The sequence below is a fragment of the Balaenoptera ricei genome, chromosome 7 (genome assembly GCF_028023285.1).
Source record: "Balaenoptera ricei isolate mBalRic1 chromosome 7, mBalRic1.hap2, whole genome shotgun sequence".
NCBI lineage: Eukaryota > Metazoa > Chordata > Mammalia > Artiodactyla > Balaenopteridae > Balaenoptera > Balaenoptera ricei.
In genome coordinates, this window is record NC_082645.1 from 103478975 (window position 1) to 103505067 (window position 26093).

General features: G+C 44.3%; 1 protein-coding gene across 1 annotated transcript; it reads right to left on the reverse strand.

The window, feature by feature from the left end:
• Positions 1 to 4530: 4530 nt before the first annotated feature.
• On the reverse strand, positions 4531 to 9712 carry RESP18 (regulated endocrine specific protein 18). The gene is made up of 6 exons (XM_059927426.1): positions 9607 to 9712; positions 7839 to 7943; positions 6656 to 6788; positions 6386 to 6425; positions 6175 to 6264; positions 4531 to 4581 (listed from the first exon to the last, which is right to left on the reverse strand). The coding sequence occupies exons 1-6, from the start codon at positions 9710 to 9712 to the stop codon at positions 4531 to 4533; spliced, it is 525 nt and encodes a 174-aa protein (XP_059783409.1).
• Between the last annotated feature and the right edge of the window lie 16381 nt (positions 9713 to 26093).

The window sequence follows — 26093 nt, forward strand, 5'->3', positions numbered from 1 at the left end:
TATTAAACCTATTCAATTAGTTTAAAATTTTGGTTCTTACATTTTTAAGTTTTAGAATTTCTATTTGATTCTTTTTCTTTTCAAAGAACCAGTTTTGAGTTTTATTGATTTCTCTTTATTATTTTCCTGTTTTCAATTTTATTGATTTCTCTCTAATTTTAATTATTTGTTTTCTTCTGCTTAGTTCAAACTTAAATTGCTCTTCTTTCTCTAGTTTCCTAAAGTGTGAACTTAGTATACTGATTTTAGATCATTCTTATTTTCTAATGTATGTATTCATTGTATAAATTTCCTTCTAAGTACTGTTTTCACTTCATGCCACAAATTGAGATAAATTATATTTTAATTTTTGTTTATTTCAAAATACTTTAAAATTTCTCTTGAGATTTCTTCTTTGGCCCATGGATTGTTTAGAAAGGTGTTGTTTTCCAGATATTTGGAGATTTTCCAGCTATCTTTTTGTTATTGATTTCTAGTTTAATTCCATTGTGGTCTAAGAATGTATTCTGTATGATTTCTAGTCTTTTAAATTTGTTAAGGTGTGTTTTATGGTGGTCTATCTTGATGAATGTTCCATGTGAGCTTGAGAAGAATGTGCATTGTGCTGTTGTTGGATGGTATATTCTAAATGTCAATTAGATCAAATAGAATGATTATTCTGCTCAGGTCATCTGTATCTTTACTGATCTTCTGCTTGCTTGATTTATCAATTTCTGACAGAGGAGTGTTGAAGTCTCCAATTATACAAGTGAATTTTTCTGTTTTTCCTTTCAGTTCTATCAGTTTTGCCTCATGTATTTTGACTTGTTTGATTCTTTTAAAAAAATCTTCCATATTACTTTCTGTGGTTTCTAGATCCTTGTCAAAAATTACAATTTGGCTTTTATATGCTTGAACATAGTAAAGCACAGTTGTTTTGCTTTGCAGTCATTGGATCACTATGGGTCTGTTTCTGTTATCTATAGTGCAGACTATAGTATTGAAAAATTTGTGAAAAATTTTTTGTAGAAATAATTTAAGGTCTTAGAGGATTTTCATTTACTTCTGCAAGTGCCTAAAAGCACTAGCAATCTGATATAACCTTAATACAATTACAAGGACATGCTGCAATCTGAGCAAGGGTAGATTGACTTCCATTTTCCCCTTATTTCTAGAGTGTGCTTCTTGGTCCCAGACCAAAACAGAGAGCAGTTTACTCGAATTCTTTCTTTCACAGGCCTGGACACTGACATCTACTACTCTAGCTCCATAGGCTGTCTAAATCAGCTTTTTGACTGCTTCTTAAAATGGAAAATTTCCCCAGTCTAAAGCAACTGTGAACATTGGGTTTACCACCTCTGGATTCTGTTCCTTTCCTGGATCTTGACCTGAGTCAATTACTCCTCACTCTTTTGCTAGCTCCTTGATGCTTTTAAGAAGATTTTGGATACTTTTCCATCCAGCTTTTAAGGTATATTAGACACCATTTATTGTCCCATTTTGCATCCTCTTGGGTTACCTTTTAATTCTAGCCATTACTGCAGCCACCAGCTAGATGCAGGTGTAACCTGATACCGCCTGCCTCACCTGCACTGCAGATCTTTTGTTTTTGGCCTGGGTCCTCTGCTACCACAGCATTAGATATCCTTGGGACTCTGCTCAGACATTCTCACGCATGAAAAACCTGGATATATGAGGAAATTAGCATCCTGTAGTGCAACCCTTTATCCAATGGGGGATGGGCCCATAGGATAAATACTTTCCTTTTCTCTGTCTCAGAGAACAGTTCTGAGGTGCATTGTACATGATGCCTAAGAGAGTCCCCACAAGAACTTTCCTCAGTTGCCTATAACTCCTTAATGCACCCTTCAATAACTTTCCAAGCCCTCTGTTTCACCCTTCCCATTCTCTCACTCCTCATCTTGAAATCTAATCCCAATCTACATGACCCACATGCAAGTCCTTACTTCAGGCTTTGATTTGGGGAGGAATCAGGCTAAGACAAGCTGTCTTCAGCAGGCAGAGATAGTATGAATTATGTAGTGCACCATTACCAGAAGCAGAAGTTGAGAAAAAAATTAGATCTAGGAGATATTGCAGCATACTTATATATTGATGAAAATAATCAGGCATGCAGGGGAAAAGTAATGATGTAGGAGAGAATTGCTGTTGTGATGTCCTTGAATAGGCTTTTGGCTTTAACCCTTAAGAGTACATCCAGGACTGAATGTCAATATTATGACATAGTATGAGTGTGTTTCATGTTTGGTAATTGCAATCATTGTTGCTTTTGTTGTGGTCATCCATTTACAATGCTTGGTGTCAGTTTATCTCTTGTAAAAATAAAATACAGAGTGTGTGTGTGAAAAAAAAAAAAAAAAAAAGAGTACATCCAGGGACTTCCCTGGTGGTGGAGTGGTTAAGAATCCACCTGCCAATTCAGGGGACACGGGTTCGAGCCCTGGTCTGGGAAGATCCCACATGTCACGGAGCAACTAAGCCCGTGCGCCACAACTACTGAGCCTGTGCTCTAGGGCCCACGAGCCACAACCACTGAGCCCACATGCCACAACTACAGAAGCCCGCACGCCTATAGCCCATGCTCCACAACAAGAGAAGTCACTGCAATGAGAAGCCTGCACACCACAATGAAGAGTAGCCCCCGCTCGCCGCAACTAGAGAAAGCCCGGACACAGCAACGTAGTCCCAACGCAGCCAAAAATAAAATTAAAAAAAAAAAAAAGAGTACATCCATTTTCCTTTCCCAACCAACACTCCAGATGTCCCTGCTCCATGAGCAGCATCATTATTCACTAAGGCAAAACATCTCTAACAAAAACAAAAATCACCTGTTTTAGTTCCCTAAGGCTGCTGTAACAAAATACCACAAACTGGGGAACTTAAACAATAGAAATGTATTGTCTCACAGTTCTGGAGGCTAGAAGTCTAAAATCAACGTGTTATAAGGGTTTGTTCCTTCTTGGGCTAGAAGGAGCTGTTCCAGGCCTCTCTCTTTGGCTTGTTCGTGGCCATCTTCTCCCTGTATCTCTTCATGTCATCTTCCCTCTATGCATGTCTGTCTCCAAATTTCCCCTTTTTATAAGGATACTAGTCATACTGGATTAGGGCCCACCTGAATGACCTCATCTTAAATTAACTAATTACATCTGTAACACTCCTATTTCCAAATAAGGTCATGTTCTGAGGTACAGGAGATTAGGACTTCAACTTATGAATTTTGGGGGGGACAGGATTCAACCCCTAACAGTTGCCAAGGCCTATTAATTCATCCTTCAAAATATCTCTCTTATATGTCCTCTTTCACTCAAGTTCAGGTCCTTGTGTGGCACACTGCACTATTTCAACAGTCTTTCTAGAATGTTGCCACTTTTCTCCTACTCCCTAACCCATCCTTCTACAGAAATGTGAGATTGTTCTTCTTAAGCTCAGCTTTCATTGTGTCACTCCCTTGCTCAACAGACCTTCAGTGGCTTCCCATTTTCTATCAAATAATATGATCCAAATCATATAATCTGCCCCTCTGCGATAAGAACTAAACTTACTTTCCTTTTAAAAATGCTCATCTTCTTCTCCCCATTTTCTGTCTTGGAAAGAAAGAGCGAATGAATGAAGGGGAAATGTGGGTGAGTAGCAGGGGTTGCCCAATTTAATGAGAACTAGGTACAAATGAATATGAGTGGTCTAGTGTTGGGTTTAGGTACATTCCTGAACACAACGAATAGAGGGGGAGAGGGCAAAAACAGCAACATGACCAAGAATCGGTGCCATCAAGACCTAGTTATTTAATTTCTCTGTGTTGCTTAAATGCATGAGATGTGTGGCCAAGTGCCAGTTCTTTAGAGAAACTAAAGTTTGGTATCTGCCCACATGCTTACACCTCTGATGTATGAGAGTATCTTGGGAAGTATAAAGCTTTGCAAATAGGACATTCTGGTATTTGGCTGGGCTGAGCATGAGTGATCAGATTACTCCCTCCCTTGTAAGATTTTAAGCTACCAGGAGCAAACTGGCAAGAGTCAGCAAAACATTTAATGTGTGTACACTTTGATTACAGCATTTCTATGTTGATTCTTGAGAGCACAAAGAGTGGGAGAGCAATGGCAGGGGCTGTAATACTGGAGGTGGGAGACCCTCATAAAACAGCAGAGTGCAGGCCTGTCTGACATGGAAGTATGGGCAACTAGACCACACAGCATAGCTGGATGTGCGTAAAGAAGGCTGCCATTCCAGCTGTGGTCCCATCCTTGCTTTCCTCACTTCAGAAATGGTCACTGGAAGGAAAACAAGGCAGAAGCAGCCTCTGGCAGCAGAGAGGAGGTGTGCTCTCCTCACCGCAACCCTTGTTCTGGTCCCACCTCTCTCACTTTGAAGGCTGTGGCCAGGTCCAAACCCGACCCATCCTGCCTCAGGGCAAGTCACAGAGAGTTTGCATCAAAGCCACTTTAATGATCCAGATTTCGGTCATCCTGGAATTGCCCCTCCAGAGGGCAATGGGGAGGGCACTGGGGCAAAGCAGCTTCGCATTAGGTCTCAATCAGCGACAAGGTTGTGGCCCACAGTGGGGGGCGACTCAAAGAAGCCCTAAAACCAGAAACAAAGGATTGGAATCAGTATGTGGAGAGGTGGCCCCTCCCTCACCTACTCTTCCCCAAATGCTTCAATAACAGCCTGATTTGAGTCAGCTCACAGTGACTCAACCCATCGACTGAGTGCCTGTCCCCTTTGCTCCCACACAGAATTCATAGAGTTCTCGTCCGCTGATTTTCCCTTGGGCTCAGGCTGGAGAAGAATGGCAGCACCTCGTTTGCTTTCATGAAGGCACCGCAGCGACCGGTCTCTCACAGGTGGGTCTGTCACTTAGCTCTGAGTGTGTGGACCCAGTGACCAACCTAAGCTTAGGAAGCTCAGCTGCCATCTTATGGGAGTAGGAACTGGTTTCCTAGGAGAGTATGAGAGGCTAGAAGCCCCCAGAGGTGCAGGCTGCCCCTGGATGGAGCACGTGGCTAGCTGGCAGTGCCGGCTCTGCTGCCACCACCCCAGTCCAAGCCACCTCCGTCTCCCCTGGACCAGGATGATCGGCTCTTTACAGGACTCTCAGTTTTCACTCTCGCTCTTCTCACAATCCATCCCTGATACCATTAGAGTGACCTTTTAAAATCATATCACATTATTACATCCCCGTCCTTAAAATTTCCTAGTTAACTTGCTACTACCCTTGGAATAAAATCCAAACTTTCACCATGACTTATGAGCCCCTGTGTGGTCAACCCCGAGCCTACTTCTCCAACCTAATGTTCTACCACGGACTTTCCCTCAGTCTTGCCATGGTATCCTTCTCTCAGGGCATTTGTCATTGCGGTGCCCTCTTCCTGGGAGGCCCTTCCTTCATATCTTCCACTGGCTGCCACCTTCTTGTAATTTAGGTCTTAGTTCAAAAAAGGACTTTTGTCAATGTGGAGGAGTCTGATGTTTGGGGCAGCACAACCCACACTGCAGTCCCTGCGAGGAAGGGCAGGGACTGTGCAGGGGAAGGGGCTGGGAATCAGGAGACCTGAGTCCAGTCTTAGCTCTGCCATGAACTTGCTATGCAGCCTTGAGTAAGTTGCTTGACCAGCCTGGGCCCCAATGTCTCATCTATAGATAGATGGGAGTGCTACATGGGTGTTTTCAATCTGGATTCTGAAGAGTTCAAGCATCCTAGGTAGATAACTCAGAGCCTTGCCCAGTTGACTTGCCCAGGCCACAGAGTAGAGCAAGGTGGGGAAGAGGTGAATGTGAAGGCCTCTGGGCTACGTCTGCCATTCATCCAAAGGAGCTTTCCAACACTTGCTATATACAAGGGAGTACATGGAGAAAAGGAGGACTTTTTACTTAACATTGAAAACTCTGCAGTTTTCTATGCCTTTGTAAACTCAGTGCGTGTGAATGATCCTATAGATCATTTCATCCTTAGAGACTGCCAGCACCTGCATCATGCCCCCCAACCTTTCATATGGATGCCCACAAGTAGTCTGAGAGAGACAGGAAAATGGGGATACCCTTCAATTGGGAAAGATCTGTTCTTCAGCTTCTCTGTTCACACACCAATACCCATTCCCCTCCTTCACACCTGCCTCCCTCATTTAAACATGTCCTTGGTGATTCCAACTTCCCTAGAAAAAGCGAGCCCCTCACCTTGACAGGGTTGGTCACCTCTCGTTTCAGGGCCTTCGAAACCACTTTGGAGGTAAAGCACTGATCCCTGTTCACCTTGACCATTGGGGTCTGTGAGGAGGGAAGCCAGGAGTCAAGAAGTAGGCAGAAAAGGGTGACAGGGCCCCAGAGGGAAAGAGATGGGACCCAAAGTCAGGGCTTTAAAAGTCTTGAGAAGACACATGAGTCTCACCTTGGGGAACAGGAGTCGAAGTTTCTCCCCTTGCTTGCCCCTAGAAGAGATGGGGATGACAAATGGGACCTAGGCTTGCTAGCACCTCCCTCGTCTCCCTTTGCAGATGTCACTAGTGGTTCATGGAACTGTTTCCTGCAGATCCCAGACAGGACTTCTGAGTCATTCTCAGAGTGCTCCTGGCAGCTCTTACCTGCAGTTTTAATACCCGTTCCCTCCCTGCTCTCTCTGTCCACCAGACAGCATGGACTGACCATAGGCTTCACACACCTCACTCCGATGGTTTTGGTGGGAAAGGCTGCCTGCCCGATCCTCACACATGGATCCTGGGAGTGGAGTTTGCCAATGTGCCCCATCTTCTGTGTCATCACATCCTGGGTCATGTCATCCTTCCAGAACAAACCTGCAGGTTGAAAGGATGTGGTGAATTAATACCTGGGATGCTCTGACTGGCCCACTCCAGAGACCAGAGTGAGGTCAACACTCCCCCTCTCCCTCAAGTAGCCAAAGGATCACAATTTGTGGAGAAAATTAAATGAGATGGCATATAAAATTTGCTTAGCACAGTGCCTGGCATATAATAAACATTCAGTTAGGATTAGGACTACACTCTTTTTGCTGACTCATTTGATGCTATTGTGAAAATTAAATGAGATTAGGGATGCGCAGAGTGAGGAGAAAACTGTAAGGCAGTGATTCCCAAACTTGAGAGTACATCAGAACCTCCTGCACGGCTTGTGAAAACACAGATTGCTGTTCCTCCCTCCTAGAGTTTCTGATTCAGGAGGTCTGGGGTGAAGGTCATGAATTAGCATTTCCAGCAAGTCTCCTGGTGATGCTGATGCTACTGGTCTGGGGGTGCACTTTGACAACCACTACCCTAAGGCATTTTTCACATATTAGACATCAGTAGAGGTAGTAGTAACATGAACTCAAGCCAGATTTCCTATCTGACTCTTCTCCCATTCATGAAACTCTGCTCTAAGGAAGGGTCAGCCATCTGTCTTCAAGGGAGTCCCCACTCCCCTTCCTTCCTCTCTTCTGTTTGTCATACAATTTGCTCTGCTTCCTACTCAGAGGCTTAGGGGTGTGTGTGTGTGTGTGTGTGTGTGTGTGTATTCTCCTGGCTGAGAACTTAAGGATTCCTGGCTCTGGAAAAACTCAGATAGTGCCTGGAGTTGGGGCTAGTCCCAAGGAGTTAGATGCTGACCTCTTCCAGGGGCTTCTTCTAGAAGCCTCTGCTGGGCCCTTCCAGGGTGTTCAAGGGCAAACAGCCTGCCCTTCTAGCTCCATCCCCATTTTGGTCTCTCCCAACTCTCCATGAGGTAAGCATGACAGGAAAGTGTCAAGTAGAGACATTTGGGGATAAAAGCCTGTTCTCAGATCAAAAAGCCCCTCACTATACCCCTGTATCTGATCAAGCCTCAGCCTCTCTTCTCCAGCTCTTACTCACCTTGGGGCATAATCTGCTGGAGTACAACTTGCAACTGCTGGAAGACTGGAGAGGTAAATCCTTGGAGGGTCCAGAGGTGCCCCACTCCCACTTGGCCCTGACCATCTAAGGGCAAAATAGTGCTGTGAGAAAGGAGCTTGACCAGAAGCCTTCCAAATCCCAGCTGAAGGAAAGCAGCTTCCTTCCACTATCATCCTTGGGTTCAGTGGTCTCTGTCCCCCTCACCAGACCCCCACGTCCTTTCAAGTCCTCCTTTTCATTTTTCTTTCCCCCGTCACCACCTGCCCTGTTCTTCAGCCCCTGCACTTCATTCACCTTTGGTACCAACTTCCAGGTAAGAACCAAGCTCCACAGTCAGCCTGTGGAGGGTGAGGTAAGAAGAGACTCAGAAAGCTACACACATACAATGGATAATCAGGTGAACAGGTAGGGCATGGAAAGCAGGTGAACTGCATTCAGGGAAGGCTTTGAAGCCTGGAGGGGATTGGAGAGGACGCCTGGAATTCTTCGAGGAAGAAAGTATTGGTATGTATAGGGTTTGACTGTCTGGATCCTTGCCCTGAAAGCCACAGTTTGCCCATCTGTGCATAAGGGAAGGACGGGGGTGGAGATAATTCCTAATGCTATACACACTTTCCTCATTCCAGGTAAATGGGGTAGGGTTGGAGTCTGGGTTTTTTGTTTGTTTGTTTGTTTGTTTTCCTATAGTGGAACTACCATGAGTCATTATAAAAAGGAAATTCTCCTCCCCAGTCAAATGGATCCTAATATCATTTTCCTGGCTTTAGGAAGGAGCAGAACCTAATATTGAGAAGGAAAATAGCTTCTGGAAGGAGAGATCTTCTCTGAAGCAGCGCTCCCAGAACTGATAGAAAAGTGGTGACCCAGACACCCTCAGTCAGACCCACAGGGCACCTGGCGCTGTCCGTGGTGCTGAGCGGTGGCCAAAGCCTGGCATGGAGGCGGCTCCGGGCAGTAAAGAGAGCGAGTCATCCCCACAAGTCTTGCCGGTCCTCTCCCACCCCACGCGCCCCGCCCCCAGGTCTCCTCCTACAGTTTTTCGCGAGTCCTCTGCATTGGCCTCTAAACCCAAGAATCGGGCGAGGAGAGCTGGCATCAGGCTAGGAGTTTGCGCCTGCCCCAAGCGCAGGGCGCTGGAATCCTCGAGTCTGCGCAGTCGGTCTCTGGCTGCTCAGACGTGTCAGCGATGGTCCACCCGGTTGGCGCAGAGTGAAGGGGGAGGAAGAGGATGGACCCTTTCCCCCTCCATCCTTTTTTACCCCATCCTAGCCTTCCCGTTCTTACCGGAAATTGGATCGCGAACACCAGGCTCTAGGGGCTTATAAAGAAGCCTTGCCTCATCCCTCGGCCCAGCCTTCTCTCCGGAGCCCGATACCCGCGGTCCCTGCTCCTATTGTCCAGAGATCCTGGTCCCCTGACTATCCCTCAGCCATGGGCATCTCTTCCCTGGCCCCTCAGCGCGTCTTGGTTCTCTTGCGGCCGCCCAGGCCGGTTTTACTTCCCTCTGCCCCTGTGTTTTTCCGTCCTTCTCCCGAATCCCCAATCTTCCCGAGTCCGCTTCTCCTAAATCCATACCCCATATACCGAGCCCCACGCCAAGCCTGCGCCTCTTTTCTGCGCATTTTTCTCTTCTCGCCCCCCCAAACAGATTCCTTTCCTCCTAAGTTCCTAACCTTGAGGCCCCCGGCCCCACTTCTCTCAGAGTCGCTCTCTGGCCCTGCCCGCACCCGCCAGGTTTCCTCCTGACCGTGATCACTAACGTCGCTGCCGCTCCCTGGGCGGCTCTTCAGCAGCAGGAAGACGAGGAGCAGCCAGAGCCCCCGGAAGCCCCCAGGCCACAGCGGGCGCTGCATCCTCCCGGGCTTGGTGCGCTGGCTCCCCACCTAAGTCGCAGATAAGGTAGAGACAGCTGCTGGAGGGACTGAGCGGGGCCGTCGCTTTCCACCCGCTAGCGAGACTGGATCTGCACAAAGCTCCCTTGGCAGCTGGACCAATGGCCGGCGGGCCCTGCCCCTGCGGACGCCTACCCAACCCTTACTTCCCTACCTCCCCACAGGCCACCCCACCCTACTCCCAGGAGCCCACTCCTTTTTACATAAACCAGATCCCGAGGACTACCGCCTCAACTCCCAATCCCAAGCCTGGAAAAACGGATTGCATGTAAAATGTGGCTGCGAATTGTACCTGCCTCATGGGTTTGTTGCGAGGATTAAATATGAACAGCGACTGGATAGTCGGCACTCAATGAATCTAGTCTATTTTTATTATCCTGATGTTTACTTCACCCTTACCCGCCTTAAAACCGTCAGCAATCATGGGTTTGACCTGCTGAGTATATGCACATCCATTACTTCTCCACATCCACTGCCATCGCCCAGGTTCAAACCACTGTACTCTTTTTCATAGAGCTACTGCAATAACTAGCTAAGTAACTATTAAATAACCGATCCCTTGCTTCCACTCATGTTTAGTTACAGGCTAATATGTGAGCTTCCTAAGCCCTAGACTGGCATTTCAATATTTTTTTTTCATTAAGCTTAAAATTTTATTATGAAAAATTTCAAATATTAAAAAAGAGAAGACTCAAATAAATAAACATGAAGCATGAATATACCTACCACCCAGACGTAACAATTATTAAGATTTTGTCATGGGACTTCCCTGGTGGCGCAGTGGTTAGGAATCAGCCTGCTAATGCAGGGCACATGGGTTCGATCCCTGGTCCGGGAGGATCCCACATGCCGCGGAGCAATGAAGCCCGTGCGCCACAGCTACTGGGCCTGCGCTCTAGAGCCTGCGAGCCACAACTACCGAGCCCGTGTGGCACAACTACTGAACCCCATGCGCCTAGAGGCCACGCTCCACAGCAAGAGAGGCCACCACATTGAGAAGCCCGTGCACCACAACGAAGAGTAGCCCCCGCTCCCCGCAACTAGAGAAGGCCCGCGCGCAGCAACAAAGACCCAATGCAGCCAAATATAAATAAATAAATAAAATATTTTTGTCACAATTTCTTCTTTTTCTTGCTGAAGTATTTAAAAGTAATTTACAGACATCATGACATTTCACTCCTAAATAATTCAATATGCATCTTCTAGAATTAATGATAGTTTTCTACATAACCAAAATACCATTAAGATATTTACGGTAGGCTGAGTAATGACCCCCAAAGATGTCCACGTCCGAATCCCTGGAACCTGTGAATATGTTACTTTACATGGTAAAAGGGATTTTACAGGTGTGATTAACCTTAGAAGGTGATTCACTTCAGATGGGGAGAATATCCTGGATTTTCTGAGTATGTCCAATATAATCACAAAGGTCTTTATAGAAAGAAGCAGGAGGGTCAGAGTCAGTAGTGGGAGATATAATGTTGGAAGCAAGAGGCTGGAATGGTGCAAGGAAGGGCCCACAAGCCAAGAATGCAAACAGCCTCTAGAAGCTGAAAAGGTAAGAATATGTATTCTCCCTTTAAACCTCCAAAAGGAGCACAGCCCTGCTGACATTTTGATTTTAGACTTCTGACTTCCAGAACTGTAAGGTAACAAAATTGTTTTTGGCCACTAAATTTGAGGCAATTTGTTACAGCAGCAATTGGAAACAAACACAATGTCTAAAAATATTTACTATTCCCTAATTTACATAATTAATACTTCTGGTTACAACTCCTTTAACAGATTAATGGTTTGTGAATATTTTCTCCAACTCTGAGCATTTCATTTTAATTTTCTTTTGCCAAACTTTTAAAAAAATATTTATTTATTTTCTTTATTTATTTTCTTTTTTGGCTGTGTCAGGTCTTGGTTGCAGCACTCGGGATCTTCGTTGAGGCATGCAGGATCTTTCGTTGTGACGTGTGGGCTTCTCTCTAGTTGTGGCCTGTGGGTTTTCTCTCTCTAGCTGTGGCGCGAGGGCTCCAGAGTACGTGGGCTCTGTAGCTGTGGTGCACGGGCTCTCTCGTTGAGGTGCCGAGCTCAGTAGTTGTGTTGTGCGGGCTTAGTTCCCCCGCGGCATGTGGGATCTTAGTTCTCTGACCAGGGATGGAACCCACGTCCCCTGCATTGTAAGGTGGATTCTTTACCACTGGACCACCAGGGAAGTCCCTAATTTTCTTAATAGTGTTTTTTGAAGAGCAAAATAATTTAATTTCAAGAAAGTTCAATTTATTAATTTTATCTTTTATGGCTAATGTTTTCCGTGTTCTTAGAAATGTTTGCCTATCCCAAAGTTACAAAGATTTTCTCCTATGTTTTTTTTCCAAATGTTCAGTTATGCTGACCCAATAAATTTGGTCAGAAAGCGTTCCCTCTTTTGTTATGCTCTGAAAGAGTTTCTGTATGAGTGATATTATTTCTTTGAGTGTATGGGCCTGGAGTTTCTTTGTGAGCAAGTTTTATTACAATTTCAATTTCTTTAGCTATTCAGATATTCTATTTCTTTTCATGTCTCTTTTGGAAACTTGAATTTTTCAAGAAATTTGTTCATAATATTCGTTACCACATTTGTTTGCATAAAGATATTCATAATATTTCTTTATTATCCTTTTAATAGCTGTGGAAATTTGAAGTTTCACTTTTTAAATTCCTGATTTTGATACTTCGTATTTTTCTTTCTTCTTCATCAGTGTAGCTAGAGATTTATAAATATTATTGATCATTTTAAAGAACTGACTTTTGGTCTTATTGCTTTTTCTCTATTGTTTTGCCCATTTTATTGATTTCCATTCTTTATTATTATTTCCTTCTATTTTTTTGAGTTTCACTTCTTATTTTTTTCTAGCTTCTTTAGTTGGTAACTGAGATCATTGATTTAAATGTTTTCTTCTTTGCAATAGTCATGTAAATCTATACATTTCCCTCTAAGCATTAGTTTTTTTGTGTTTTAATTATCAACGGTAAATATTTTCTAATTTTTCTTGTGACTTCTTAGACCCAAGGATTATTTAGAAGGATGTTACTATTGGGGACTTTTTAAGTTTTTTTTTTTTGCTTTTATTTATTTATTTTTGAATTTCATTGTGGTGTGGGAACACGCTTTGTATGACTTCAATTATTTTGACTTATTGAATTTGTTTCATGGATCAGCCGATACTCTATCTTGGTGAGTGTTCCATGTACATGTGAAAAGAATATGTATTTTGCAATTGTTGGTTTTAGTGTTCTATAAATGTCAAGTAAGTCATATTGTTTAATGTTGAATTTTTTCGTATTTGTATTTACCTTTTTCTGCTTGATCTATTCACTATAATCAAATACATTTGTGGAATTGTCTATCTTTCCTTTAGGTTCTATCAATTTTGCTTTATGTTTTTTAAAACTGTTATTTGATGCATCCACATTTTGGATTTTTATATCCTCTTAAAGGTTTGATCCTTTTATCATTATGAAGTATCCCTCTTTATCTCTAGTAATACTCTTTATCTTAAGCCTGCTTTTTCTTTTTTCAAAAAAATTTTTATTGGAGTATAGGTTTTTTTTAATAAATTTATTTATTTATTTTTGGCTGCATTGGGTCTTGCTGCTGCGTGCGGGCTTTCTCTAGTTGCGGCGAGCAGGGTCTACTCTTCTTTGCAGTGCGCGGGCTTCTCATTGTGGTGGCTTCTCTTGCTGTGGAGCACAGGCTCTAGGCATGAGGGCTTCAGTAGTTGTGGCATGCAGGCTCAGTAGTTGTGGCTCATGGGCTTAGTTGCTCCGTGGCATGTGGGATCTTCCCGGGCCAGGGCTCGAACCCATGTCCCCTGCATTGGCAGGTGGATTCTTAACCACTGCGCCACCAGGGAAGTCCTTGAGCTTGCTTTTTCTGATATTGAGATGACCACACCAGCTTCCTGTTGGTTAACATTTTCATGGCATGTCTTTTTCCATTATCTTGCTTTCAAGTTATCTCTGTCATTATATTTAAAGTATATCTCTTGTTTATGGCTTTGGAGGAACTAAGGTGATTGACAGAATCAGAATGTGAAATTTATTGACTTAAATAATTTTGCTTACGTTACACATAAGTAAAAAAAAACCTTTACACTTTGTGCAGAAAGTAAAAATATATATATATATCTTGTAGACAAGATATAGTTTGTTTTTCTTATTTTTTTGTAATCTAGACTGGCAATCTTTGCCTTTTAATTGAATTGTTTAGTTATTTATATTTAATGTAATTATTGATATGTTTGGGATTAATTCTGCCATTTTGTTATTTGTTTTCTATTTTTCTTACCTGTTTTATCTTCCTTTGTTTCTCCTTCTCTCCTTTCTTTTGGAATAATCAAATAATTTTTAGTATTTAACTTTATTTTATCTACTGACTTTTTAGCTGTACTCCTTTGTATTATTTTAAGAGGTTGCTCTAGAAATGACAGCGAGCATCCTTAATTTATCACAACTACTTTAAGTTAATATTATGTCACAACACTCAAAATGTATAAACTTTATGACAATATAATTCATTTGTCCCTCCCATTGTGTATTATTGTTATATATTTTATTTCTACATATTTTGTAAACCACACAATACTTTTTAAACTTATTTTGCCTTAGTAAGTCAGTAGACTTTTAAAGATAGGAAGAAAAAATAGTCTTTTATATTTACTCACATATTTCCCATTTCTGGTGTATGTTCTTTATTTCTTCCTTCAGATTGCAGTTTCTATCTGAGATCATTTTCTTTCAGGTTGAAGAGCTCCCTTTGGCATTTCTTGTGCAGGTCTGCTGACAACGACCTCTCACACTTTTTGTTTATTTAAAAATATTTCCAGGGCTTCCCTGATGGCTCAGTGGTGAAGAATCTGCCTGCCAATGCAGGGGACACGGGTTCGAGCCCTGGTCTGGGAAGATCCCACATGCCGCAGAGCAACTAAGCCCGTGAGCCACAACTACTGAAGCCCGTGCGCCTAGAGCCCGTGCCCTGCAACAAGAGAAGCCACTGCAATGTGAAGCCCGCGCACTGCAACGCAGAGCAGCCCCCGCTCTCCGCAACTAGAGAAAGCCCGCGCGCAGCAACAAAAACCCAACACAGCCAAAAATAGATAAATAAAATAAATTAATTTAAAACCACCCCCCCAAAAAAATCTCCATTTCTCCTTCATTTTAAAAAGATGTTTCCACTATGTATAGAATTTGGGGTTTAACTTTTTTCTTTCAGCATAAAGATATTATACTATTGTCTTCTGGCTTTTATGGTCTAAAAGATTGCCTTCATTTTTAGTGTTGTTCCTCTGAAAGAGATACATCTTTTTCTCTGTCCACTTTAAATATTTTCCTATTTCTTTTGGTTTTCAGCAACTTAGTTATGATGTGCCTATATGTGTCCTTTCTGTATTTATCCTGCATGGGGTTGGCTGAGCTTTTTATCTGTGTGTTGATGTAGTTCATCAATACTGGAAAATTTTTAGACATTATACCTTCAAACACTTTTTGTTCCCATTGTGTCTCTCCTCTCCTCTCCTTCTAAAACTCCTATTACACATATGTTAGACTACTTGCTATTATCCTACAGGTCTTAGACTCTGTGTTTTGTTTTTGTTTTAATCTTTTTCTCCCAGTGCTTCTGTTTGGATGATTTCTACTAACTTGATCTTTCCTTCTGCTGCATCCAGCCTGCTATTAGACTCATTCAATGAATTTAATTTCAATGAATAACAGATGATATTTTTTCATTTATAGATTTGAATTTTATTCATTTTTATAGTTTCTATTTCTCTACTGAGGTTCCCCAATTGCTTGTCTTTTCTTGTAAATTAACACATTTATAATAGCTATTTTTAATTCCCTATCTGCTAACATCTGGCTCACCTATGGGTCTACTTCTATTGAAGATTTTCTCTTGATTATGGTTTATATTTTCCTGCTCATTTGCCAACTAATTTTTTGTTGTATACTGGACATTTTGGGTTGATGCATGGTAGAGACTCTGATTTATATTATCCTCATTTAAAGGCTGTTGAATTTATTCTGGAAGAAACAAAATTTTTCGTAGAAAACCTTGAAGCCTGGTTAGGGCAGGAGTATTGCAGTTCTTCTCTTAATCTTAGGCTGTATGCTTTAGTCCTGGGACATCATACTTACACCAAGGTTGTGGTCCTTTTGGGATTTCAATGAACACTCCTCAGTGTTTACCAAGGCCTTTTAATTTTGGGAGTCCTGAACCCCAAACTTGGTGTCCCAAACACTGTGGAAGCTGCAAAAAAAATCCCTGTTCAGATATTTGACTTTTCCACTAAGTTCCTTAAAATCTCGCCCTGCACTTGTGCCATTTAGAAGGTATCTAAGGATGTGAGGGGAATTTGCATGTGGATTTTGGGTTCCCCTCTCTGTAGCTCACTCATTTCCCAGAGTTCTTGCTCAATTTCCACCTGCTCTGGCATTTCTGTACTCCAACCACTACTTCCTTGGCCATTCAGACTTCCACTCTCTGCCTTTCATGCCTATTTCCCCATGTGCTACAGGAAACTGTGAAGTATCATTAGGGGAAAAGCCTGTTAAATGTGGAACTCATTGGTTGCAGGGGGAGGTTTTCCCTTTTTTCAAGGATTATATTCTCTCTAGTTTTTCTTGCTTTTGGCTGGTCTCCATGTTTTCATACAATCACTTTTATATTTTGTCTAGAATATATACGTTAAATGTTAATGGGAGGGTCTGACACAAGCTATTTTATCATGCCAGTAACTGGTTATCAATGATTTGTGTTGTACATAATATTCAAAAATTGTTTACAGAAATAATTTAGGCCTAGGAGCAAATGAGTGTGAGCCTGCTTTGAGAAGTACAATGCTACAAGAAAAAGGGACATATTGGTCTTTGGGTGGGTTGAGCAGAGGTGGGTGTGCTTCCGTCTCCCTTTTAAGATTTCAAACTACCAGAGAAATAGCCATCAAAATGATAAATTATATGTGCATTGATACTGCATTTCTTTTCCCTATTCATTGGAGGGGACCCTAATGTTGAGAGTAATATCCTCAGAAGACCAAGCAGGTTATCAGGCCTATTGGACTTGGAGTTCAAGGGGAGGAATTTCCTTTCCCAAGGGAAAAAAGACCACCATAAAGTGTGGCAGGTGGTGGTGGTGGGGAAGTGGATGAGGAAAAATTACACTTCAGCTGTGGTCCTACCCTGCCCTGCATTCATGTTATGAATGACGTCTGGAAAGAGAAAGGGATCAGAAACCAGGCTTCCAGCTGCACCAAGGAGCTATTTTACATCCCGACTCCAAATGTCCTCTCTGTTCTGATCCTATATATTTTACTTCAGAGGCTCTGCCTGGAGGCCACCTGTCCTACCACCGGACAAGCCCACAGAAAGGGTTTTGACAAAAACCCACTTAAAAAATTCAGAAGCAGGTTGTCCTAGAACTGCCCTTGTAGATGGCATTGCAGGGGGTGGAGGATAGGAATGTTTCAACCAGCTGCAAATTTTGCTCAGAGAAGAAAACAGTTCAAAGAAGCCCTAAAATGGTAGGAAACAAGGGATTTTGAATTTGTGTATATATGTGCTAGATTATTCCCCCTCTAAAATGTAAACTCCCCCTCCCCCAATAAATAACAGGCTCTAATAACAGTCTTGATTTGGGCAAGTCCTGAGGCACAGTGACTTAGCAATTGCCCCACAGCTGGCCTTGCCTTGGCTCCTGTGTTTGATTTTCTCTCCAGCCCCTGATTTTCCCTTAGATTTAGAGCCAGTCAAGGACCTTAACCTGGAGAAGAATGGCAGATTCTTGTCTGCAGACTTTACACCATGGTAACCAGTTCTTATCGTGGGGCTCAGTCACTCAGTGCTGATGTGTCACCCTAGCAACTGATCTGGGCAAAGGAAGCACAGTTGCCATGGTGAGAGGAGTCAGAAGCTGTTCCCTTGGTGAGTATGCAGGTCTGGATTCCCCTTGAGGCTCAAGCTCCTCCGGGTAGAGTTCATGGCCAGCTGGAGGTGCTCAGCCTTCTGCAGTTGCCCAGTCCAAGCCACCACAGTGTCCCTTGAACCAAAACAATACTTCCTAACAGATCTATCTGTTCCACTCTTGCCCTCTATCAGTACATTCTCCAAAAGTGCTAAGGTGGTCTTCTAAAATTTTAAATCATCATTCTATTCATTTCCTTAAAATATCTGGTGATTTTCTTCTGCCCTTTGTGTAAGAACTAGTACTCTTTACTATTACCTGCAAGGTCCCATATGGTCAGTTCTGGGCCTACTTCTCCAACCACATTTCCTACCACTAGCTGTTCTGTTTATTTCTCTTATGTGCTATTTAAAACTACCAAATACAATAGCCAAAATAAAAACTCACTGGATAGGCTCACTAACAGAATAAGAATGACAGAGGAAAGTGTTAGTTAAGTTGAAGATGGATCAATATAAATGATCCAATCAGCACAACAGAGAGAAAACATTGGGGAAGAAAATTAGCAGAGCCTCAGGGACCTGTGGGACAATACCCAAAGTTTAACATTCTGTCATTGGAGTCCCTGAAGGAGAGGAGAAAAAGGGTAGTACATAAAAAATTACTTGAAGAAATCATGGCTGAAAACTTCCCACATTTGTCAAAAGCCATAAACCTACAGATTCAACAAGTTCAGTGAACTCCAAACAGGATAAACCCGAAGAAATCCATGTCCTGATACATCATAATCAAACTTCTAAAAACTAAAAGCAAAGAAAAAAATCTTGAAAACAGTCTGAAAGAAAAACAGCACATCACTTAAAGGAGAATAATAATCCAAATGACTGTGGATATTTCATTATAAATGATGGGAGCCAGAAGTGTAATAACATTTTTTTAATAAATAAATTAATTTATTTATTTTTGGCTGTGTTGGGTCTTCGTTGCTGCGCATGAGCTTTCTTTAGTTGCGGTGAGCGGGGGCTACTCTTCGTTGTGGTGCGTGGGCTTCTCATTGTCGTGGCTTCTCTTGTTGCGGAGCACGGGCTCTAGGCGTGCGGGCTTCAGTAGTTGTGGCACGTGGGCTCTGTAGTTGTGGCTTGCGGGCTCTAGAGCTCAGGCTCAGTAGTTGTGGCGCACGGGCTTAGTTGCTCCACGGCATGTGGGATCTTCCTGGACCAGGTCTTGAACCCGTGTCCCCTGCATTGGCAGGCAGATTCTTAACCACTGCACCATCAGGGAAGCCCTGTAATAACATTTTTTAAGTGGTGAAGAAAGGAACTGTCAACCCAGGATTCTATATCCAGTAAAATGCACTTCAGGAATGAAAGTGAAATGAAGATGAAGAAAAACTAATTAATTGCCAGCAGACCTGCTCTTCAAGAATTGCTAAAGGAAGTTCTTTGGATAGAAGGGAAATTATATCTGAAGGAAACCTGAAACATAAGGAATAAGGGAGGGCAATAGAAATGGGAAATATCTGGGTAAATATTATAGACTATTCTTTCCCTCTTGAATCATTTAAAATATGTATGATGGTTGAAAGCAAAAATTATAACGTTGTCTGATAGAGGTTTCAATGTATGTAGGTGTAATTGATTCTAATTGACCACTACAACAGAAATGGGGGAGATTAACGGGACCTGTATGCTGGTGAGATTTCTACATTCCACTTGAGATGGTAAACCAGTGATTATAAGTAGACTGTGAAAAGTTAAGCATGTCTACTCTGATCCTTAGAGCAACCACTTAAAAAACCATAGAAAGATAGTAAAAAACACAGTTGATACACTAAACTAGAATACTAAAAACTGTTTCAATAATCCAAAATAAGGAAGAAAAGGGGAAGCACATAATTATGGAGGTTGAGAAGTCCCGTGATCTGCCATCTGCAAGGAGAGAACCAGGCAAGCTGGTGGTATAATTCAGTCTGGGTCCAAAGGCCTGAGAACCAGAAGCACTGATATCCAACCAAACTCAGAAGATGGATATCTCAGCTCAAGCAGAGAGCGCAAATTCTTAATGTCTTTTTTTTTTTTGCTGCACCACGTGAAGCATACGGAACTTCCCCAACCAGGGATCGAACCTGCAGCCCCTGCAGTGGAAGCACAGAGTCTTAACCACTGGACCACCAGGGAAGTCCACAGAGACAGTGAATTTGTCCTTCCTCCACCTCTTTATTCTATTCAGGCCCTCAATGGATTGGATGATGTCTACCTGCATTGGTGATCTTCTTTACTCAACCTACTGATTTCAAAGGCTAACCTTTTCCAAAGACACCTTCACAGGCACACTCAAGAATAGTGTTTTCCGGGCTTCCCTGGTGGCGCAGTGGTTGAGGGTCCGCCTGCCGATGCGGGGGACACGGGTTCGAGCCCTGGTCTGGGAGGATCCCACGTGCCGCGGAGCGGCTGGGCCCGTGAGCCACAACTGCTGAGCCTGCGCGTCTGGAGCCTGTGCTCCGCAACAAGAGAGGCCGCGATAGTGAGAGGCCCGCGCACCGCGATGAAGAGTGGCCCCCACTTGCCGCAACTGGAGAAAGCCCTCACACAGAAACGAAGACCCAACACAGCCAAAAATTAAAATAATAAATAAAAAATTAAAAAAAAAAAAGAATAGCGTTTTCCTAGCTATCTGGGCATCCCTTAGTGCAGTCAAATTAACACAGAAAATTAACCATCACAGTGAGCAACTGGGAATGAATCCTGCTGGGGACCCCTGAGGGTCTGTGTGGAACTTAGATTGACCCCCACCAAGGGAGGGATATGCTGAAACTTTTACCCACTAAACTAAGTCCTTAACTGGTTGAGGGCAGCCTCTGAGGGTGTTAAATCCCAGATATTTCAAGGCTGTCTTGAGCATAGGTAGGCAAGTTCCCTGGGCCTTCCAGAAAATCCACTGGATGAGAAGAGTCCCATGGCTTGAGGTGGGAAGCTGTCAGCACATGCAGATATTGTCCACCTGCAGCTGCATGTGGGTGCAGAGACAGGCCAGGGGACACGGAGCAGGGCTTCTATGGAGTCAGCTACGCAGGTGTTCAATAAATATCTATTGCATGAATACATTGTATCTACGACTTACAATACTTCCCTGACTAGTCTTCAATTGCCTTGAGGCAGGAACCATGCATTGCAGTGGCCAGGCACAGTGAATATATGATGGGAAAAAGTAGGGTGGGTCATAGGGGTCAACCTGGTTAATAAGAACTAGATATAGATAAACATGCTGAGTGTTATGTTTAGCTATGTCCTTAGATGCAAGGATACAGGGGAGAGGACCTGCATTGGCAGCATGATTAAGCCTGTATTACCAGAGGAGTGGCTCTTAATTTCTCTGGGCTGTATAAGTGGGTGGGGGCTATGGTCTGAATGTTTAGTCCCCCCCGCAAATACATATGTTGAAATCCTAAACCCCCAAGGTGACAGTATTTGGAAGTGGGGCCTTTGAGAGGTGATTAGGTCATGAGGGTAAAGACCTCATGAATGGAACTAGTGCCCTTATAAAAGAGACCCTAGAGAGATCTCTTGCCCTTCCACCATGTGAGGTTATAGCAAGATGGAGCCATCTATGAACCAAGAAACAGGCCCTGACCAGACACCTGATCTGCCAGTGCCTTGATCTTGGTCTTTGCAGCCTCTAGAACTGTGAAAAATAAATTTCCACTGTTTATAAGCCACCAAGTTTATGGTATTTTGTTATAGCAGCCTGAACAGACTAAGACAGTGGGCTTGATACTTTGCCACGTGCTCCCATTTGTGAGGATCAAATGAGTTGAGTGTTAAAGTGCTTTGAGAAATATAAAGCCCGAGGTGTGGGACAGCTGGAGTTTGGCTGGGCTGAGCAATGGTGGCTAATCTCCCCGCTCCCAGGGGCAAACTGACCGTAAGTATAAACCTGTTAAATGTGCGTTACTCTCTGTGTGGTTTCTTGGGGTCTGGAGGGAAGACTTTCCTTCCACAAATGGAAGGAAGACCAAGAAGACACAGCTGAAAGCTTGGGTGGGGATGGCAGTCGTTCCAGCGGCAATTCCACCTTGCTTTAGAAATGGTCTGTGGGAGGAGGGAGGGATCTGACACCAGGCCTTCGGTGCAACCAGGGGCTGTGCTCTCCGTACCCTATGCCCCAAGCTTCCCTGTGTTCAGATCCCACTTCACTCATCTCAGAGACTGTGGTCGGGTCTAAATCCCACCCATCCTGCCTCCAGACAAGTCTGTAGAAAGAGTTTGCTTGAAAATCAGCTTTAATAACCCAGATTTGGGTCAGCCTGAAATTGCTTCTTGAAAGCACCAGGGAAGGTGTGGGGCTGGGAGTCTTCCCCTGAGGCCTTAATCAGCTGCAAGCTTGTGACTCAGATTAGGGAACAGCTCAAAGACATCCTAAAATGGGAAGAAATGAGGAATTTTCAATGAATACCATGAGGCAGGTGTTGCCACTCCCTCCCTCGCCCACCTCACCCTCCAACTGAATTCAGAACAAGTCTCAATAGCAGTCTTGATCTGAATAAACCCTGAGACTAGTGACTCAGGAACTGTCAGACTGCAGGCCCTTCCCTGGTGCCCATCTCTAGTTCTGGGGATTTTTCCATTAGACACAGGGCTGGTCTGTCCCCTGAGCCTGGAGGAGAATGGCAGCTCCTTGTTTACATAACTGATAGAACCATGGTAAACAGCCCCCATCACAGGGTCAGCCACAGTACCAATGACGAGGTCTAGCAGCCAATCCAAGCTAAAGAGGCCCCGCTGCCATGGTGACAGGGATGGAGACCAGTGTCTTTGAAAGGGGTGAAGGGCTGGAGCACCTCTGAAGTGCAGGCTGCCTCCGGATGGAGCCCAGCTAGGAGCTTCCCAGCAATGTTGCCATGATCTTAGTCCAAGGTACCAACAGATCTCCCCTGGATAACTCAATAGTCCCAAACAGGTCTACTTGTTTCTACTGTTGTCTGTTTCATAATCTATTTTCTTTTTTTAATAAATTTATTTAGTTTTGGCTGCGTTGGGTTTTCGTTGCTGCACGTGGGTTTTCTCTAGTTGCGGCGAGCAGGGGCTACTCTTCGTTGCGGTGCGTGGGCTTCTCATTGTGGTGGCTTCTCTTGTTGCGGAGCACGGACTCTAGAGCGCAGGCTCAGTAGTTGTGGCGCATGGGCTTCGTTGCTACACGGCATGTGGGATCTTCCTGGACCAGGGCTCGAACCCGTGTCCCCTGCATTGGCAGGTGGATTCTTAACCACTGCGCCGCCAGGGAAGCCCTCATAATCTATTTTCCATCAACATCAGTGTGTCTTAGAAAATGCTTATATTTTCCTATTCCTTTCCTTAAAAAAAAAAAAATCCCGTGTTGGAGAATTCCCTGGCGGTCCAGTTGTTAAGCCGCTCAGCGTGGCTAAAAAAAAAAAAAAAAAAAAAAAATCCCATGATGATTTCCCAGTGCACTTCGAATAAAACCCAAATGCTGTCTGTAGATTATAAGCCTTGAGTGATCTTGGGCCTCGTCCCAAGCTCATCATGCTGTCTGTTGCCCTAAGAGCCCTACCATCACACCTAAGGGCAATTGCATTTGCTGTTCTCCCTGCCTGTGGGACTCTTCCTCCAGATCTCCCCCTAGCTGTTTCCTTGTGTCATTTAGGTCAAAGTTCAAATAGTCACCTCCTCAGACTGTCCTTAGTGTGAATTGGTCTGAGTTGTGAAGCAGCCCAACCTCTACTGGGGTCCTTGCGAGGAAGGGTAGGGGCAGTGGAAGGGGAAGGCTGGGACCTGGGCTAGTCCTGCTCCACTCAGTTTCTCAGCTGTAAAGATAGATGGGTACCTACTTGGTGGGAGGTTTCCTATCTGAGCTCCAAAGAACTCAAGGGTCCCAAGGAGATGCCTGAAAACCTTGCTCAGGGGATTTCCTCAACACCACAGAGGAGAGAAAGGGGGAGGCTGAATGCGAGGGGCTCTGGGGACTCTCCCATTTAAGAACTAAGGACAAAAGCATAATGTATATACACATAATGTATATGGATGGATGGGCGAGGGGAAGATTAGGGTCATGTCATACTCAAGATTTTCTTAGAAAAACAGAGCCTGTATATATATCTATGTATATATAGAGAGAGATATATACACATCTATCTATCTATACATATATATATATATTTTTAAGTTAGAAAATCTCTGAAGTAGATTTCTGCAGGCACTTCAAGCTCTGTGCCTATGCTTGGTCTTACAGAACCCCATGCCGCTAGAGGCCCGCAGCCCCTGCATCCCACCGTTGCTGAGACATGTGTAAAGGTGTCTGTGAGACAGAGAAGGTGGGTGCGCCCTCTAGTGGTAAAAGGAAGAATCCCCCTTAGAATCCAGCCGCCACTGGCAGGCATTTTTTCATACCAATACATTGCCTTTAATCCTCACAGCAACCCCCGAGGGTTGCCATGACTACCATACCCATTTCAGAGCTGTGGAAGAAGGGACTTGAAGACTTTAGATAATGGGTCCAAGGTCACAGCTGGGCAGCGGCAGAACCAGGATTGGGCTGGCTCTGTCTGTACTGAAAGCCCTGTTCTTTCCCATCCTCCAGGCCCTCTCTTCCAGAAGGCTCTCCGTCAGGTTCAGTGGAGTCCTATCATTCCTTATCAGCCAACATCTATCCCCTCCTTCACCCTGCCTCCCTCTTTAAACAGGCTCTTGGTGGGCTCAACCTTCCTAGACAAGGCCAGGCCCTCACCTGCAGCAAGGCCTTGCGGGGGTTGGTCATCTCTTGGTTTAGGACCTCTGAAACCACTTCAGTGTTGCTCCCAGTTCACCTTGGTCACTGGGCTCTGAGGGGAGGCAAGGCAGGAGTCAAGGGTGAAGAGACAATGGTGAAAGAACTCAAAGGGAAAGAGAGGAGGCCCAAATGAAGGATTTCAAAATCCCTGAGGGAATCTCACCGTAGGGAACAACAGCAAATAGGAGCTGTGCTTCCCAGTCTCCTCCCTTTGCAGACATCGCTAATGGATCACGGGGTTGCTTCTGGCTGAAATCAGACAGGCCCTCTCTTCATTCTATTCACTGGACTTCTGACAGCTCCTACCTACAGCCCTAACACTTATTCCCTTTCCAGCTGCTCTGTCTACCAGATATGTGTAGTGCACAGGCCTCACACATCTTAGCCTGGTGGTTTTGGTGAGAAAGGCTGCCTGCCCATCCCAGAAGCCAGAGTGTGATTAGAATTTCCACTTTCCCCAAAGTGCATAGGGACCACAGGGCACTGGAGGGATCCAGAGTACAGGAGTTTGTCTTCTGCCAACCTCAGCAGTTGAGTCCTGTTGTTGGAAACTTAATTAAACTTGACAAGCTTCAGTTTTCTCATCCATGAAATGATTAACCTCATAGGGTTGTTGAGAGAATGACAGGAGATAATGCATGTAGGTTTCTTAGCACAGTGCTTGGCATGTAATAAGTGATCAAATGGGAATTTAATAATGATGCTGTTGTGAGAATCAAATGAGGCTGAGGATGGAAAGAATGCCTTGAAAGCACTAAGGCATTACTTTCACATTAGACACTATGGTTATTAGTAGCAGTAATTCAAACTCAAAGCAGATCTCTCTTCTGAACCCTGCAACCATGAAACTCTGCTTCCAGGAAGGGTCGGACACTTTTTCTTAAGAAATCATTGCCCACTCTCCACCCGCATCTTTCATGTCTTCTATTTGCCATACACTTGGAGCTGCCCAATCCCCCAGTTCAGAGTCCAGGATATATGGAGGTGGGTGGAGAGGTTCTGTCTGGGGACCCCATGATTCCTGGTTCAGGAGCACTTGGACAGCACCAGGGGGTTGGGCTAGTCCCGAGGAGATGGATGCTGGCCTCTTCCAGGGACTTCTAGTCACCTCTACTATGCTCCTCTAAAGAATCCAGGTAAGAGCAGCTCCCCTATGAAGGCTGGGAGACCACCACCCCTGTCTCGCCCAGGGTCTTGGCAGGTAAGGCTCCAGAGATGGGTATGATGAGAAGTCTGGGGAAGGAGCTTTTAATGTCAGTTTGGGAGTCCCTCCCTACCCCTATAGCTGACAGGTCCAGCCTCCCTCCTCCAGCTCTTCCAGTCTCTTCTTGAGGCACCAGCTGCTGGGGCACACCTTGCCAGTATTAGAAGGTCCAGTTGATGATATCTTGGAGGGGCCTGGTCGGCCACGCCTCCAGCTGGCTCTGTCCCTCTACGGGCACAAGAACGGCATCAGCATGGATCTTGGCCAGAAGCCTTCCAAAGGTCCCGGTTGCACAGGAGCAGCACCCTCTCCATCATCACTCCCAGATCATCCTCCCTCCCCATTATCTTTTCTCTGTTAGCTCTTCACATTCACCCTTTGCCTCTTCATCCTCTGGGTCTCACTCACCCTTGGCACAGACT

Excerpts from the sequence above, each read along its gene's own strand:
- RESP18 (XM_059927426.1), bottom strand. The coding sequence starts at position 9,712 with ATGCAGCGCCCGCTGTGGCCTGGGGGCTTCCGGGGGCTCTGGCTGCTC. Across the intron at positions 6,789-7,838 it reads CCAGCAGATTATGCCCCAAG|GTTTGTTCTGGAAGGATGAC; the intron begins GTGAGTAAGAGC and ends TTCAACCTGCAG. Across the intron at positions 6,426-6,655 it reads ACCAAAACCATCGGAGTGAG|GGGCAAGCAAGGGGAGAAAC; the intron begins GTGTGTGAAGCC and ends CATCTCTTCTAG.